Source organism: Rosa rugosa, chromosome 6 (assembly GCF_958449725.1).
Source record: "Rosa rugosa chromosome 6, drRosRugo1.1, whole genome shotgun sequence".
NCBI lineage: Eukaryota > Viridiplantae > Streptophyta > Magnoliopsida > Rosales > Rosaceae > Rosa > Rosa rugosa.
The window spans coordinates 37086220-37103449 of NC_084825.1; the positions used below are offsets into that span (position 1 = coordinate 37086220).

The 17230-nt window shown below is 39.5% G+C and overlaps 2 protein-coding genes across 2 annotated transcripts; one reads left to right on the forward strand and one right to left on the reverse strand.

Moving 5' to 3' along the window:
- The first annotated feature begins 499 nt into the window (after positions 1-499).
- On the forward strand, positions 500-2831 carry LOC133715240 (uncharacterized). Its single transcript, XM_062141658.1, has 8 exons — positions 500-689; positions 774-854; positions 945-1201; positions 1308-1377; positions 1643-1722; positions 1820-1876; positions 2043-2119; positions 2258-2831. Exons 1-8 carry the CDS (start codon positions 612-614, stop codon positions 2356-2358), a joined length of 801 nt encoding a protein of 266 aa, XP_061997642.1. The 5' UTR covers positions 500-611; the 3' UTR covers positions 2359-2831.
- Positions 2832-3031: 200 nt separating this feature from the next.
- Positions 3032-6741, reverse strand: LOC133716715 (cation/H(+) antiporter 4-like). Its single transcript, XM_062143387.1, has 3 exons — positions 6514-6741; positions 4715-5728; positions 3032-4332 (listed from the first exon to the last, which is right to left on the reverse strand). Exons 1-3 carry the CDS (start codon positions 6739-6741, stop codon positions 3217-3219), a joined length of 2358 nt encoding a protein of 785 aa, XP_061999371.1. The 3' UTR covers positions 3032-3216.
- Between the last annotated feature and the right edge of the window lie 10489 nt (positions 6742-17230).

Sequence of the window (17230 nt, forward strand, 5' to 3'; positions counted from 1 at the left end):
GGGCCTAACTGAGGAATAGTACATGTACTATTAGACTCCCTAAAAATTTGAAGGTTTTAAAAAATGCATTTTTTTTTTTTTTTTTTGAATCACAAAAGTTTCATTGAAGGGGGAAATTACCCCAAATGTTTACAATCAAAGTTTCATTTTTTTTTTTAAAATGCATTTTATAATAGTTCAAATATCATATAAGAATTTTACCCTATCATAAAAGTTATAAGTTATGCTTACTATTTAAGCTAGAGTTAAAATTATACATACTGACTCACTATTTCAAAGCACAACCAGAACAATTATCACCCAAATAAGTTATAGAAATGAATGTTCGCATCTTTTTTTATCTCGGAAGAAGTCTCGAAGGAGATTGTGGGTACTTCCATTTTTACTAGCAGAACTGACCAATCCATAATCAATCATTCCGGTGCCATTTACGGTTACTGTTCCGTGACACATTTCACCTTTCTCTTTGTCTTCATAGAATCGTAGTCCAGTAAAACGTCGTCGTTCGGGACCAATTGGACCTCCACAAGCTCTGGAGAATAAATAAGCACCTAGTATTTGAACTCAAAGACCTCTCGGTCAAAAAAAGAAGCTCGAGACTCAGAGCAGAAATGGGTGATCTATACGCTTTGGATTTCGACGGAGTTATCTGTGATAGCTGCGGAGAAAGCTCTCTATCTGCCCTGAAGGTATTGTCTTTTGATCATACTATTCTAAAGCTCCAAGCTTTTCACTTCACTAGTTGTTTAGTTTGGTTCAGTGGTGATGTGTAGGCTGCTAAAATCAGATGGCCAGCTCTGTTCAACGGTGTGGATTCAACTTTGGAGAATTGGGTTCTTGATCAAATGCGCATAGTAAGTCCTCCATATGGTTAGTGACACAAAACCCATGTATATATATGTTAGTTTGATGGTCTAATTGTGAAGAAATGAATGATGAGTTAGGTGAGACCTGTGGTGGAAACTGGGTATGAGAATCTTTTACTTGTGAGGTTACTTTTGGAGATGAGAGTTCCTTCTATAGGGAAGTCATCAGTTGCAGAAGGGCTCACAGTGGAAGGGATATCGGAGAAATGGTCAGAGTTGAAGCCTGTGATTATGGAGGAATGGGGTGAGGACAGGGATGGTCTTATAGATCTGTTTGGGAAGGTTAGGGATGAGTGGATGGAACAGGACTTGAAAACTTGGATTGGTGCAAATAGGTGAGGTGCCCTCACTTTGAAATGTTTGATTGATTTTTGGGTAACGTAGTTTTGGTTTATAGTCAAATCTTATTTCATGACTGAGTGGGAGAGGCTTTGCTTGCAGATTATATCCAGGTGTTCCTGATGCTCTAAAATTCACAAGCTCTACCATATACGTTGTCACTACGAAACAGGTGTGGAATTTAATCAATTTATCCAAGCATTATCTATAGCATTAGAGTATTTTGTGAGTTTTACTTTCCCCCATGAGGAGAACAAAAACAGGGAAAGATAGTACTGATACAATTTGAGTTATGAGTTTGAAATTCCAGTTAGCTCTGTAGTCTGTCATTGACACATTTCATAATGAAGGAGCAGTTGGCTTATTTTTCTTTATAGATTAGACTTTTCATTTTGGCATTTTCCCACAATCTTGGTTTCTGTTTCTTTTATGTGTAGAGCAGATTTGCTGACGCTTTATTGCGAGAACTAGCAGGAGTTACAATACCGCCTGAAAGAATCTTTGGTCTTGGATCTGGGTTAGTCTATATAACTTGATGATAGTCTGCATTTGGTTTTGGATCTGGCTTGCTTTCCATGATGTAGAACTGTACTCCCTTTTTATTCCTCTTGCAGTCCAAAGGTAGAAGTATTGAAGCAACTTCAGAAGAAACATCAGGGGCTTAAACTGCAGTAAGATACTTTTCCACTTAATATTTAAATAGAAGAACATGTTTCAATATCATTCTTGACTGCAATATCAGATGTTTTGACTAACTTGTGCACTCCTGCACTGGACATCGTCCTCCTTATTACTCTAACATAGTCTGAATGAGATAAATTATGCAACTTTTACCAGCTTTTTGGAGGATAGACTGGCAACCCTAAAGAATGTCATCAGAGAACCTGAATTGGATGGCTGGAATTTGTATCTAGGTAAACTTCCTCTTTCTATTTTTCTCCTCTTAGTATTAAATGATACTGCTAAAGTGCTAAACTTGTCTGTTATCATTGCTGTGTTTGCTTTATTGTGGTACTTAATCGCTTCGCTTGCTAATTTGGGTTTTGAATTAGGGGATTGGGGGTACAATACACAGAAAGAGAGAGACGAAGCTGCTAGAATTCCAAGGATTCAGATTCTTCAGCTTTCTGACTTTAGTAAGAAGCTCAAGTAACTTTACCAACAAGAAGCTGAAATAGCTTCTGTCCGTACCATTATTGTTCCCTACGCATTTGTGAATTAGTACTATGTAAACGGCTGACTATAATATCTCTGTGCCATAGAATGTTATCATTAAGTTCTTGCTCTGTCTGTGCAATGGTATACAGGTAAACTAAATTTGGTGAAGCCTTTGACACCAAACCTCATTGCTTTATAGTCGTTGAGATAATGATCAATGTTGGCTTACCACATGTATCTCCAACCGATTGAGTTGAGACTTGAGACCAATCCTACTGCTAAGGTCTAGGTTCTAGGATGGGTAGATTAGTGTCAAAGATTACAGTATATTATGTGACAACTTTTTCTGTGAATTTGATTATCAAACTCTGTGAGCTACTCATGACATCCTTTTCTGTAATAACTCATGGATCTGGATGGACGTTTTACAATTTCATTGGCATTATATTACCAACTTTGTTCAGAATATATTACTATAAGGTTTATCAAAATAGTAGTGTTTCATTTCAGTTGGAAAATGCAATAAGATGTTCTAGTTCATAAAATGCAATACGTCATTTAAATAAGATGTTCCAGGTTGCTTTTCTATTTTTTTCATTAAAATAAGAGATCTTGTGGAAAACTAGTTCTGACTTTTCTTCTTTAAATGACTTGGCTGAAACAAGAACCTGAAACTTCAGGAGCCAGTAAGGTATCGACAAATATCAATTTCAGTGAAAGCGTTACATGAAAAAATAGAAATAAAAATAAAAATTAAAAATCAGAAAGGTGAAAAAATTCCAAAGACCATCAAATTAACGTGATCTGCGAAAGCTTGAAACATATGTACATCTTTTGCACCCAGACTCTTCACTTAAGTGTTCTGTAGTTGATGTTTTATCACTAGAATTGAAGTTTTACAGTTTAAATCGGTTGATGCAAGCAGGTCTCCTATAGTCCCTAGCTCAGGAAAGTCACTCCATTCCGAAAGTCCTGCAGTCTGAGGGCACTCTGCCTGAAACCTTCTCCCAACTATAATTAGATCATACTCATCCACTATAGACCTTAGTAGTAATGCTGTTTGCGGTCCATCTTTCACCAACTCCTCTAAAAATATCACAAACCCTTCACCCGCCTGACTGTGTGTAAACTCCTTCAATAACTCAGTATCAAGTATTTTATCCCATTCCCCACCGGTAGTAAAATCATTAGTCACAGCAACTAATCGGATCACAGTTAAGTTAATCCCCGAGTCGCTGGCCATTCTTTTTGCAAATGTTAATGCCTCCCTATCGTCTTCCCCACCGAAGAAGATTACAGCCACGGAAAATGATTGTGCTGAAGCCACAACAGAGGTGGACAGGCCTAAATGGCCACGGTCCACAAGGATGCCTACCGAGCAAGGAGCTCTTTCGAGTACATTGCGATTTAGTGTCCTTGTTGCATTGTCGTCTGACTCAATAGACCCGTCAATCGCCCATTTTCGATGAAACGGGAGCACAATAAGGGATGTGTGCTTGTCCATTGCAAGTGTGCATACGTCTTCTTGCATGTATTTTGGTGGAGAGATTGCTGTGAATATGTTTAAGGTAACAGCACCAAGATTTTCTCTCACGAAATTATTGAAGTAAAGAATGACATTGTCCGAGTAACCATTGGAAATGCTCTTTTTCTGCATTTGGTGGGAGATAAAAACTGGGGAGCTTCTTCCAATTAATTCGATGAGGTGAAGAACATATATATCAATGGGGTTTTCTTTAGATGGGCATGCTGCATCAAGTAGATTGATGACTGCAGGAATGTTACCTGACCTGTGAATGCAGGCAAGAATTTTGAGCTCAGCATTGGGTTTCAAATGCATAATATCCCTTCTTTCGTAGACTCTGTATTTCTTTGCAGGATCATAGAGGCGGTTCACGATAATGGGCACAAGAGTTGCAGTCACTACAATGCTAGCAAGACTCAAAGCATGTATCGATTCACTTGCAGTCTGTACGTATAAGAAAAATAATTAGTAGTCTTCTTTTGAAAGAAGATTAGAGATCTGAGAAAAGACTTCGTTTTTGCGTCACTGAAAATGTGACATTTCTCAGATAGGATGGATGTGAGTCTTGATAAAGAAGGTTATACAGCAATATTTTTTGTTTTCCATTGAATTTTATTAGTACCAAAACCTTAACTCATAAATGATATCGTAGTTTTAATCCCCAAGACTATTCTGTTATGAGAAATTAAGATAAGTGATCAGTTAATCAGGTACTCAATTGGGTTAAATTAGAATTCAATTAGTAAATTAGTATATTGTACGAAGTTTAGATAGTAAATTGGAGAAAAGCCGTAACTAGCTTCTTTTTGTTGAGAAGGAAATATACCTGATCGTCTTTGAATCGAGTATAGACGGAAAGTTGGACAATGCCTCTGGAGCTTAGAATGAGAGCAAGCACAAATGCATCGTTCAAGGGCATTTTACAATACAATGGAGCAACCATGCTGCCTATGATTTTGAGCAGAAAAATGAAAACGATGAGAATAGCAGTGATTACTGTGGCCGGGTCATTGAAATCGACCAACCGAAAATTTGCCTTCATTGCATATGCAGTCACATAAATGGGTAGAAGCACTTGAGAAATGAAGACATGGAGCAATTCTTCAAGAGTTGATCCCAAAGGTTGTCCAGCTGGGACTGACAGACCCAATACGAAAACCAGGAAATGGAAAGAATGGCCGTAATAATGTGACAGTATTATTACAAAAAGCATCAGCACGATTATGGCATTGACATAGTTTTTTTTAACAGGCTTGTTATGCGGGGTCTGCCTAATCACCCAAAACAGTATTGGTCGGAATATGAACAGAAATGCTAGCATGCTGCCAATAACTGCTCCGAAAACTAATAAAGTTTCAGCCACAGGTTTCACTTTTCCCATTCTGTACAATACGGAGGAAAACCAGATACAGATAGTACCAAATAATTCACTGATTGATGATGCGGACACAGCTAGTCGGCCGATTTCAGAATTTAGGAGATTCAGGTCTTGAAGAAGGAGAACAATGACGGGAGACGAAGTCATGCAATATGATGTCGTTAGATAAGGAAGCTTAGAGATTTGATCTTTGGTCAGCTGAAACACAGGGATCATGAGATGGTTTTGGACGACCATACTGGTTACAAAAGGGACTAACACGCATAAAATACCGGTGATCATGACTTTGCGCCCTGTTCTTCTTATCAATTCCAGGTCCATTCTTACTCCAACTAGAAACAGAAAGAGTTCATAACCAATTTCACCCAGCACTACAATTATAGCTTGATTGTCACGAGGAAAGATGTGCTTCTCGAATACATTATAGGCTCCTATGAATGAAGGGCCTAGGACTATACCCGTCTACCTTCAGAAGAAACCATACCAATGATTCAGTGACAACAGTAATAATATAAAATTTGATGATCTTTTTGGTGCTGATTCTAGCCAGTGTACGTGCGTAACTTTGTTTCGCAATCCAAAACAACATCGTCCTTATACAAGCAGAATATCGTCACAAAGAACATACATGCATGATTGATCCACCCTCATTCTATTCCTGATAGAAATAACCTTACTACTGTTTTGACAATTTATATATATAAGCAGTGGCCAGTGAGCTAATCAGCATAAAATTTCAGGTAATCTACATGTAATTTGTGAAAAAAAAAAAAAAGTTGTAAGGAGTTACAGACTTAGATAGATCGAGTATATAGAAGCTTGATAGGCAAAAGTTTGGTTGCCTCCGACTCTATGTGAACTTACATGCATGTGGATACGTATGTATATTTCATTTATTTGTATTGATGTTGAAATTGTGCTTATGTCTAGAACAACCAGTCAACCATATAATTGAGGTTTTAAAACAACAGAGTATATATACACTGTAAATAAAGTTCAATTAAGAAAGAGGATACGATTATATCATGTTTTTTGTATAGCTTTCATATATGTTGATGTAGTGCTCATCTCCTGAGCAGATATGCAGATATGAGCACCAGAAACACCACTAGAGATGATCCTGGCTCCTATGGATTCTACTTAAGCAAATGGGTTCAATATGAGAGATGCTGATCATATAAGCCGATATAATTAATGCTGTAAAAAATACAATTAAGAAGTAGTAGAGAGAGAAAGAAAACACATACAAGAATCTCGCTGGTGAACTTGGGAATTTCAAAGTTCTTCAAAATCAAATGGAAGGCTTGGGTGATGGAGAAAATCAGGATCATCTGCATCTCCAATATCGGAAAACTATAGTTCATTCCTGGACCGTCTTTTTCCAGACCTATGATGCCCTGCGAATGTACGTTGGGAGGTAATTCAATGCACACTTGAGATTGCAATGATGTTATGTTTCCAGTCATCCCTGCCATCGTTGATCTTTTTCTGTTCTTGTTGTTCTTGTTTTTAGGTAATTGGATTCAATTGCTTGCATGCCTTGTGCAAAATTGAGCTCTGTGATAGTATCGTTATTATACAGGCCTAAAAACTTGATTTAGTTAGAAAAACCCGAAATCATAGGCAATCATGTTCAGTTATACCCACTGGAGATGGTTGTCATGAGGTGGAAGATAGCTAATTTTGGCCCATCCATAGTGGATTTGGTGTTAGCCACATTCTAGCTAGGCTTGGGCCACAAATGGATCAGGCCCTCCCCCAGCCTCATAGATGACTTGGTTCATGAAATTTTTGAGGGTGAGATTATATATCGATCTTAAGTCAGTGACTCAGTACGTGGGTTAACGTAGTTAACTTGATTGCATAAAAGTATCAATTCTCCTCAAATCACAAAATGTACTCTTAAATGCTTTAAGAAATAAATGATTCCCGTTGATTCATTGTCTTTTTCATTCAAATTTGGAAGATTTTAAAACTGTAGGTTTTTCATTAGAGGAATTTCATTTCATCATCTTGTACTTTATATAAAAAATTAAGACATGCGCATCTAATTTCATCAATAATATCGCTATATTCTTTTCTTTTTTTTTGAAATATAATATCGCTATATTCTTAATATTGATCAATGAGGTCTGAGTATTATCTAGGCTCTATTAATTTGGATGTTGAAGTGTTGACGTAACTAAAATGAAATCCACTTTCAGATGACATCGCAATAACATGAAATGCTCAATCAGTATGAATGCTGAAATAGACTTGGTGGATCCTATGTTAAGGTGACATGCAAAACAATTCTCGACCAAGATTAGAAATTTTGTACAGATCCTTCCTGATAAATTCTTCAATTCATCATGATCAAAGTATTTTAACACACTTCTCCTTTGTTTTACTTAATAAAAAAAAATCTATGCTAAAAAAAAAATCATGTGATCCATTGCTTTCTTCGGGATTAGATTTTTTTTTTTCTTAGCACTAATGAAAGAAACATGAAACATTTTACATTATTTTTCCTTAAAATACTTTGTCCATACATATTTTTATCTTTTCAGTGAGGAGTATTCCTTCTTTCCGGCATGCTATCACAATTCATATCATGTTAAATTTTCATATAGGGCTAAATACGAGTTACTATCATGTGGTTTAGGTCTAAAATCAATTCAGTCCCTGAACTTTCAATTTAATCAAAAACACCCTCACATTATGAGTGATATCCAATAGGTCATTCCGTCATGCTTCTGTTAAATGGAGCCGTTAAATAGCTGACGTGGCATGCGAAATCAACTTTGGTGGGACCCACATGGAAGGTAAAATACCAAAATTAACCTTGGTTATCTTTAAACCTAGGTTTCACCCGAAATCCTTATTACGGCGGCGGAGAGATACTCGCTCTCGTCGAGGTAGTCCACCCTAATGGCTTCGAGGATCTGGGCCTCGATGAAATGCCCGACCTGAGATCTGGCCATGATGGGGATCAAACCGGCGCATTTGATGTCCTTGACGAGGGAGGGATCGAACATGCAGGCGCAGGGGTGGGGTGGTCGGAGACGATGACGAAGTAGGTGCCGATGAGCTTGACTTGATCTTCGCGTTGGTGACTGCACCGCAATTATAGATGACGATCGTACCGTCTTGAGCCACTACCAACCGACGGTGGTGGTTGAAGATTGAGATAGGATTTTTTGGATTGGGCTAGAGAATTGGGGGTTTGATTATAAATTTGGAGAGATCGGTGGTACCACGCCGAGCTCGTCTTCAACATCTGCAACCACTACGATCCCGACTCGCTTTCCCTCACACTCGCTCACCTCCTCTAATCCTTGCCGTCGCGCAGTCCCGATCCATCTTCGCCGTCCTCATCCACAACCAAGTTCGCCTCTGCTATCCGGACACACAATCCACGCTCAAATTCGCTCTATTATCCTCCCTTCAGCGCTAGGATAACATGAAATTGGTTTCAAACAACCTCTGCGACGCCATTTCGGCGCTTGCAGCCGGAATATTGCTAAGACAACGGCTGGTTAGAGCTCTTGCCGTTTCTGTTCGTATTCATCTCCGTCGACTCGTCGTCGAGACTTCAGGAATTAGCGTTCTCGATATTCACGTAGCTCTCGCAGTACTTCTTGCCGTATGTAAACGAATTGCACAGAGCCTTCTTGCCTGAACTCCTCCTCGAGGTCAAGATGGAAAATATGGAGAAGAAGGCTTCAAGAGCCCAGTTTGTCAAGACAAGAAATAGATGATCTATAATCAAATGAGTTCTCTTGAAATTAGATAAAGGTTGTTCAAACCCAAGAAAAATGTGACTAGGATTGTCTGGTACTAGAAGTATGAGTAGAGGGAGTTTATATTACTGTTTCAGCGTTTTGGAAGGTGGACACGAAAAAAACTTCAAAGCAAGAAAGTTAGCTTTCTGGGTTTCTCGATTTTTTATTTTTTTTTTTATTTTTTTTTATTTGGGACTGTGTTAAAGGAGAAAGTCGCCTAATGGGGGTTTTGGTGAAACCTGGATTTAAAGAGAGCCAGGTTTAATTTTAGAATTTTACCTTCCATGTGGGTCCCACCGAAGCTGAGTTGGCATGTCATGTCAGCTGTTTAAGGGCTTTATTTGACGGAAGCATAACAGAATTACCTATTGGATGAGAAATCATAATGCAGGGGTGTTTTTGATGAAATTAGAAGTTTAGAGACTGAATTGATTTTGGACTCAAACCACAGGGTAGTAACCAGTATTTAATGTAAGGGAAAAGTGGAATTTCACACAATATAATAATATAAAGATTGAAGTGGGAGTGTAGAATGCAAAAAGGGGAGTGTAAATTTCACTCCCCAAAACAAATCTCGCATCCTCATTTTCTCTCATGGGTTAAATACTAGTTACTACCCTGTGGTTTAGGTCCAAAATCAATTCAGTCCCTGGACTTCTAATTTTATCAAAAACACCCCTGTACTTTCAATTTTGATCTAATAGGTCCAATTCGTTAATATTCTCTTATGAGTTCAAGTTATTAGTTGGATGATTTGTAGAAAAACTATTTATTTGATAGATTTCTAATAGTGGGACTCACTCCTAAATTGACTATGCAGGCCACCTCAACACCACATCATAAAATATAGGCCATATATGAGCCACATCAACAAGTTAAATGACTCAATTGTCGGAAGACTAACAAATTGGACCTATTAGATCAAAATTGAAAGTGCAGGGGTGCTCTTGATGAAATTAGAAGTTCAGGGACTGAATTGATTTTAGACCCAAACTACATGGTAGTAATCAGTATTTAGCCCTTCTCTAATCCTCTCTCTCTCTCTCGAATTCGAATCTCAACTCGGCCTCACCAGATAACGGCTAGCTCTTCTTAGGCTTCTCGCCGCAGAGGGGATCGCCTGTGTTCGTCATGATGCCGGTCGATTTGGCATCCTCTCTCAGTCCTTCGCCTATCGAGCCTCGCAGAAGCAGTAAATCTCTGATGACGATTCCGATTGCATCAAGATTAAGGTAGATTTGGCGACAAGTCTCCAACGTGTAAGGTTATTTCAAGTATGAAATCAAGCACACTTTTCGTTTGAGACATGAAGCACCATCTTATTGAATAACAAACTGTGGCTTTTAAACAAGCCTTTTTACATGGAATGGAAATCAAACAAACTCCACATCGAACATGATCCTAAAACGTGGTTTAGAGGTCTAAGACCAATTCAAACACTAATAACACTAACAACTTACCCTAACAACTAGGGCAAACATTATTAACTAAATAGTAAAAGCAAACAATAAATGCTAGTAAACCCTCGAGCAAGTAAACCCTAGTGCTTCACATTTCCTCCCTTAAACTGAATTGCACAAGAGTGCAATCAGTTTACTCTAACTTCGAGCACATGCCCAGCTTATCACGCAGCTTCAAGAACGATTCCAATTTGAGTGGCTTTGTCATAATGTCCGAGACCTGTTCTTGAGTATTGCAGTGCACCAATTCAATAGTTCCCTCCTTTGTCAAGTCACGCAAAAAATGAAATCTCACATCTATATGCTTACTCCTACCATGCATGACTGGATTCTTTGAAAGTTTTATAGCTGAACTGTTATCACAATAAATCGTTGTGCACTTACTTTGAGCATGCCCAACTTTCTCAAGTACCCTCCTCAGCCATACTCCTTGGCACGCACAATATGCAGCTACGACAAACTCAGCCTTTGTAGTTGATAAGGTCACAATCGGTTGCTTCTTCGATGACCATGGGACCGCTCCAGTTCCAAGCATAAAAACATACCCTGAGGTACTCTTCCTGTCATCGACGTCCCCTGCGTAATTGCTATCTGCAAACCCTACCAAGCTTTCTTCTCCACCTTCCTATAAGCAATCCCCAACTCAGATGTAGCCCTCAAATATCTAAGGACCTTTTTCGCAGTTTGCAGGTGAAGTTCAGTGGGTCTCTCCATATATCTAATGATCAAGCTGACTGAGAACATCAAGTTTGGCCTCGTAGCCGTTAAGTACATCAGGATCCCAATCATTTGCTTGAACATTGTGGCATCTACAATAGCTCCTCCTCCACTCTTTGACAATCTAAACCCTGGAACGATCAGATTCTTCATCGGATTACTATCATACATCCCAAAACGTTCCAACACCTCATAAGCATACTTCCTTTGATTGATGAAAATCTCTTGCTCATTCTGTATGACTTCTACCCCAAGAAAATACTTCATTTTCCCAAGATCAGTCATGGCAAACTCTTTCATCATCGATTCCTTGAACCTCACAAACATATCCTCATTGTTTCCAGTAAAAATCAAATCATGTACATAAAGACTTACAATGAGAATGTTACCTCCATCTTCAGTTTTCACAAACAACGTGTGCTCACGGTAGCATTTTTCGAAGCCTTCTTTGATGAAATACCCTTCAATTTTGTTGTACCAAGCTTGGGTAGCTTGCTTGAGTCCATACAATGCTCTTCTAAGTATATAAACCTTGTGTTCTTCTCCCTTTCTTTCAAACCCTTGCGGTTGATCAACCAACACATCTTCATTTAATTCTCCATGCAGGAATGCACTTTTCACGCCCAATTGATACACACACCATCCCTTTTGTGCTGCTAGGGCAAGAATGACTCTGATTGTGTCCCATCTAGCCACTGGAGTGAACACCTCATTGTAATCGATTCCATGTTGCTGTGAATAACCCTTTGCCACAAGACGAGCTTTGAACTTGTCGTCCTCACCCTTCTCGTTAAACTTGGTCTTGAAAACCCATTTCACCCCTATTTTCTTTGCTCCTTCTGGTAAAACTACTAGCTCCCAAGTCTCGTTTTCTTCGATAGCCTTAATCTCCAACTTCATGGCCTCTCTCCACTTCGAGCTCTTCACAGCCTCTTCAAACGTCACGGGGTCTCCATACAGCTGCTACAAGATCTCAGCTTCACCCGCGATTACCCTGACCGGCAGGATTTACTCATACACCATCGAATAGTGCATCGGGTTGTCACACAACAAATCCTGTAAGCATAGGAAAGCTTGTATGAGTAAACTCAAATATAAAAATCACACAACCCACACGAATAACGAGGAAAACCTTTCAACCCAAAGAAGAGAAACACAAACCATGATTCCGTAAACCAACCAACATTCTTTTCCCAAAAGAAACAACACAAGTCACATTGTGACAAAATCATATAAAACGTTACTCAACACTTAATATATGATCAAGACCTCCCTGATCAATAGAATTCAATGAAGCAACTCATGCAAACAACTCACGCATTGATTTCTTTCCAAAACTCAATACCTTTTCCGAAAAGGACAACACAACAAGTCACCTCATGACAAAATTATATAAATTGTTGCCCCAATAATTAAATATGGAAAACAAGTCCACCCTGAACAATAAAAGAAAGAATACCCCGAAACTCCCTTTTAAAATACGCACTCATGAGTCTTAAGTAACTCCCAGCTACCCCCCATGAGATACAATGGCAACAAACTAGAGCTCTAACTGAACGTAACAGCTCACCCGGCTAAACGCGTGGTGTCCCGATATATTTGCCTGAGGTCACTCCCCGTGACCCCGGATCCTCAGGTCACCCGACCTTTAGATCAAAACATATAAAAGCAGTCACTCAGGACCAAAATATTACTCAACTCTCAAAGGTGACATCACAACCCGTGACCCCCAATCCTCGGACCCTCGGTCATCTATCAAACCATTAAGCAAGTCGCACTGGACCCAAAATGTCGAGCAATTCTCAAAGGAGATGTCACCACCCGTGACCTCCAAATCCTCAGACCCCCCGGTCTTTAGATTTAAAACACTAAAATCTCGCCAAAGCAACTTACGCTAAAAGCAAGAAATTACCCATTCACATAAGGAAGCAACTCACACCAAATCTTGATACTTTTCAAAAAATAGAAATTCCTAATTCTCAATACATTGTCTCCCGAAAAGTCACGTCTCAAAACAATAGAATGAAACCCATCATACCTACTATTTAAATCACTCATCAATCCATAAAAATTTATATATAAACACACCACGTGTACACACACACACACAGACATACATATATATACATAGTTATTCACTCAGGAATGCCACTAATACCAACTATAGTTTGCAGTTAAATAAATAACTCTCAAAACGATAAGAAAATTCCGTTCATAAATGAACATTGTGAGATTACTCACCTATGAATCCCGCTCTGTCTTCTTACAGAACTGAGATAACACAATCACAAAATAACCATCCAAGATAACTTCGTCAAGTACCTAATCACAAACGGTCTCATCTCAATACACGAATCACAAAGCGATTAAAGTTTGAAACTCCCGTTTGAACTATAACCCGAAAGTAACGCCAATCGAGGTGGAACTTCATCCGAGACCACCCAAAGTCTCCGGAACACCCCTACGGTCAATATATCAAAACGACAAGTCGATCAGATAGTTGGATGCTCACGGATCGAAAATCGAGATAATCGAAATTACGAAAAACCCTAACATTTCAAACGATCTCCAATTGCTACAAATCATATATCAAAACACTCGTATCGACGAGTAGGTAATAACATGACAAACAACTGCCCCCAAAGGAGGCAGGACGAGCCGCCAGATCAACCTCCAAACTGGGTTGATCCAACCGGTCAAAATGAAGAGTTTGATGAGAGGAACAACTTTCATACCTGAAGCTAAGACTGAATCAGCCTAGATCAAGCTAGAACAAGTTCGAAAAATCTCAGCTGTTGGATTTCAACTCGTGATTCCGGCCACCAAACTTCGAATCGGCTTCAAGGCGGATATGGTTTTGATTTAGAGGAGGAGAGCTCCAAAACTTGATAAGTTTCAAGCCTAGCCGCCACCGGAATCAAAGTTCCGATCGGGGCAGCGTTGCTTTGATTCACGAGCTTCGATCTGTCATTTCCAACGAGAACCAGCAGAAACCAGACTAACAGGGAGGACGGCGAGGCAGCGACGACCAAGTCCGGGCCAATGGCGTGGCCGAAAGTCGACGGACGGTGAAGAAAAAGTCGGGTCGGAACCCCTGGTTCGATCGGGTCTCACGCAATTAGAGAGAAAATATCTTTGGAAAAAATTAGATTTTCTGACCAATCAGAAAATTCTGATTTTAATCTCTGAAAAATCAGTATTTATAGAAAATTTTCAAAATTGGAAAGTTTTCCGTTGACCGTAACTTTTTCATACAAACTCTGATTTCCGCGTTCCACAACTCGTATCGACGCACTCTACGACTTTCGTGAAGAAAGTTTTCAGAGAAACTCAACGAATAAAAAGTCAACCTTTTGACTCCTCGAAAATAAAACGTTTCGAGTAATTATTCATCCGAAATACTTCCACATCATCCCCGAACTACGTACTCTTCCTAACAACCACTGAATACATTCCGAAAAAATCCTCGAAAAATAATCACTAATTTCTGGGGTAACACAGTCCACCTACTCCGGTAGAACAAAGACGCCATGAAGTGCCTCAATGACAGGATAAAAACCCTGTTGGACTCATTGCCGACAAATGCAGAGGCCTTAATCTCCTAAATCACATCACACACTGGCGAGCCACCAAATTTCCAAAACCTCCAATCCTTGAGGCATCCCTACTCGGTTGGATCTTCCATCCGAGGTCAGCTCTCTCACCAATCACAAGAAGCAAGTTCTAGCAAGATGATATCACTGTGAATCGTAAAACAAGGTCGATGTTGGATGATTGTGAGTAAGCAGTGAGATGTGGAGAGGAAGGCTCCACTCGAGGCCGACATTGTATGCCATTTTTATGACTCAAAGCCACTACTTTGTTTAGTTTAGGGTTGATTAATATAGGTATAGACTTTTCAATTGATTTTGTTCACTTATTAATTAAGGCATCTTCGACACTCTTAGTTAAAAGTCATTACCATTTCAAAATTTGACACATCTAGTGTCATTACTATTCATTCAGATTTTGCATCTCCAATTCCCATTAGTCAAAAGCTATAGAGCATTTCAGAATTTTAATCATTTTCAACAAGGGAAAAAAATGCAAACAGTACCTGACTTTTGGCTTTGGCCCATTAGTAACTTTGGTATCTTAACTTAAAAAAATATCACCTTAGTACCTGAAGTTCGGGCTCCGACCCAACATTAGTACCTGAAACACTGTTTGCTGTTACGGCGTTTGCTAGGTGGCAAACTTTGAGGGGTATTATCGTCCCTTCACTCAATCTCTTCTTCTTCCTCACTCTTTCTTCGTCTTCTTCTTCCTCCCAACTCTCCCATCATCTTCTCCAGACCATTGCCAAAGAATGAAACCCAGAATTGGGACAAATTAACTTCATTTCTTTTATGCCTGAATAATGGCCTCGTTTCAGTAAATAAGCTATTTGGAATAGCTAGCAAACAAAACAGATAGCTGGACCACAAGGAAGACTAAAATATCTCTAGCTAACAATTTGTTGTTGAATCTCTAGCGAACAATTTGTTGTTGGACTAACACAACATGCCAAAATGCAAAAGAAATAGAGGCAACGCAGTTATGCTCCTTGGATCTCATTGCTGCAAGCTCAGAAGCATCTGAAAGATCAAAAAATTTCCCCCTCTCTCTCTCTCTCCCTCCCTCCCTCTCCCCTGTGTGCTTAATTTTGATACGATATTACAGCGAAGCTAGCAAATCTATTGTGAATATACATGAACATCATGATGATTAATTACCATCTACAAGAGCTAGCTAGCCCTCTTTCGATCTATCAGGAAGCCGATTTTATATATAACATTGAACAGTGCTTTCGTCTCGTCCATCGCCGACCCTCCAAAAAACCCAAACCAGAGAGAAACACTCGCCCAGCCACCAAACACCAGAATTTCAAAACATACCACAATCCCAGAATCAAAACTAGTTAAACGAACCTTAAAGTCTCAATCTTTGTTTCTTCTTCTTCTTCCTCGTTCAGTTTCACGTGCTGGGTCTGTTTCACATATGTAACGCATAAGAAGAAATCAGAAGCTCAGATCAGAAAAGAAAGCATCGGCCTCTCTTTCGATTTCAACCCCATAATCTCTGCCCCACCTTCCTCCCACCCTTCATCTCTCGCTTCAATCTCCCACCAATTCTCCCATTTCGCTCACTACCCATCTCTAAATGACGCCTCGATTCCTCAGACCATACCCTACAAGTGGCCCCTTCTGACCCAAACTCACTCCTCTCTAGTCAAATCCTCGACCCTTTACAAACTCCAACCCGCCCCTCAAATCCCACCTCTCTTTTCCCCTTCCCTCGCGGCCAAGTTCGCCTTCTTCCGCCTCCTCCGCCGCGTCAACCACTTCCGCCGCTGTTTGGACCCAAAATGAGCATTTTGGCCTGACAAGGCACGTCTTGGAGAAATTGAGCCAATGTCAGTGGCTCAAGCTATATATTGTCGACAAGCTCAAAATATATATTTAGAGGCTAAATAAAGCCTACTATGGAAGCATGGAAGCATGAAAAGTCAACTTTAGCACATTTTCCTACTTCGGCTAGGAGAAACCGAGCTAAACAAGGAAGGAGGGGCGGCAGACTAACCAAATGAAATCTAAATGAGCTAAAACTTTCCAGATTAATTCTAGAAAGCCCAAGGATCATTTCTTATGAAGAGTGCCAGAGCTAGATTTGAGTGGAAGACCTTCAAACAATCGGTCCAATTTTCTACAGAAGCAAAACTGGAAAACTGGACCTGTAAGAGGTCCAGCAGCATTTCCAGCCCAACCGCATGGAATAAAGCTCTGAAAATTTGTCAGGATGATCTACACTCATAGTGGAACATTTTTTATGAAGAAGTCGAAGGCTCATTCTGAAGGCTTGTTGGAGAAATAATTGAAGGAATAAAGGGGCAGAAACTGACCTAAAACCAGCTCAATATTCACATGTTCATGTTTCCTACCCACATGAAGAAAGCTAGATGCTTTTCTTTTTTTCCTTGGATATATTTTCCTACTACAATCTCT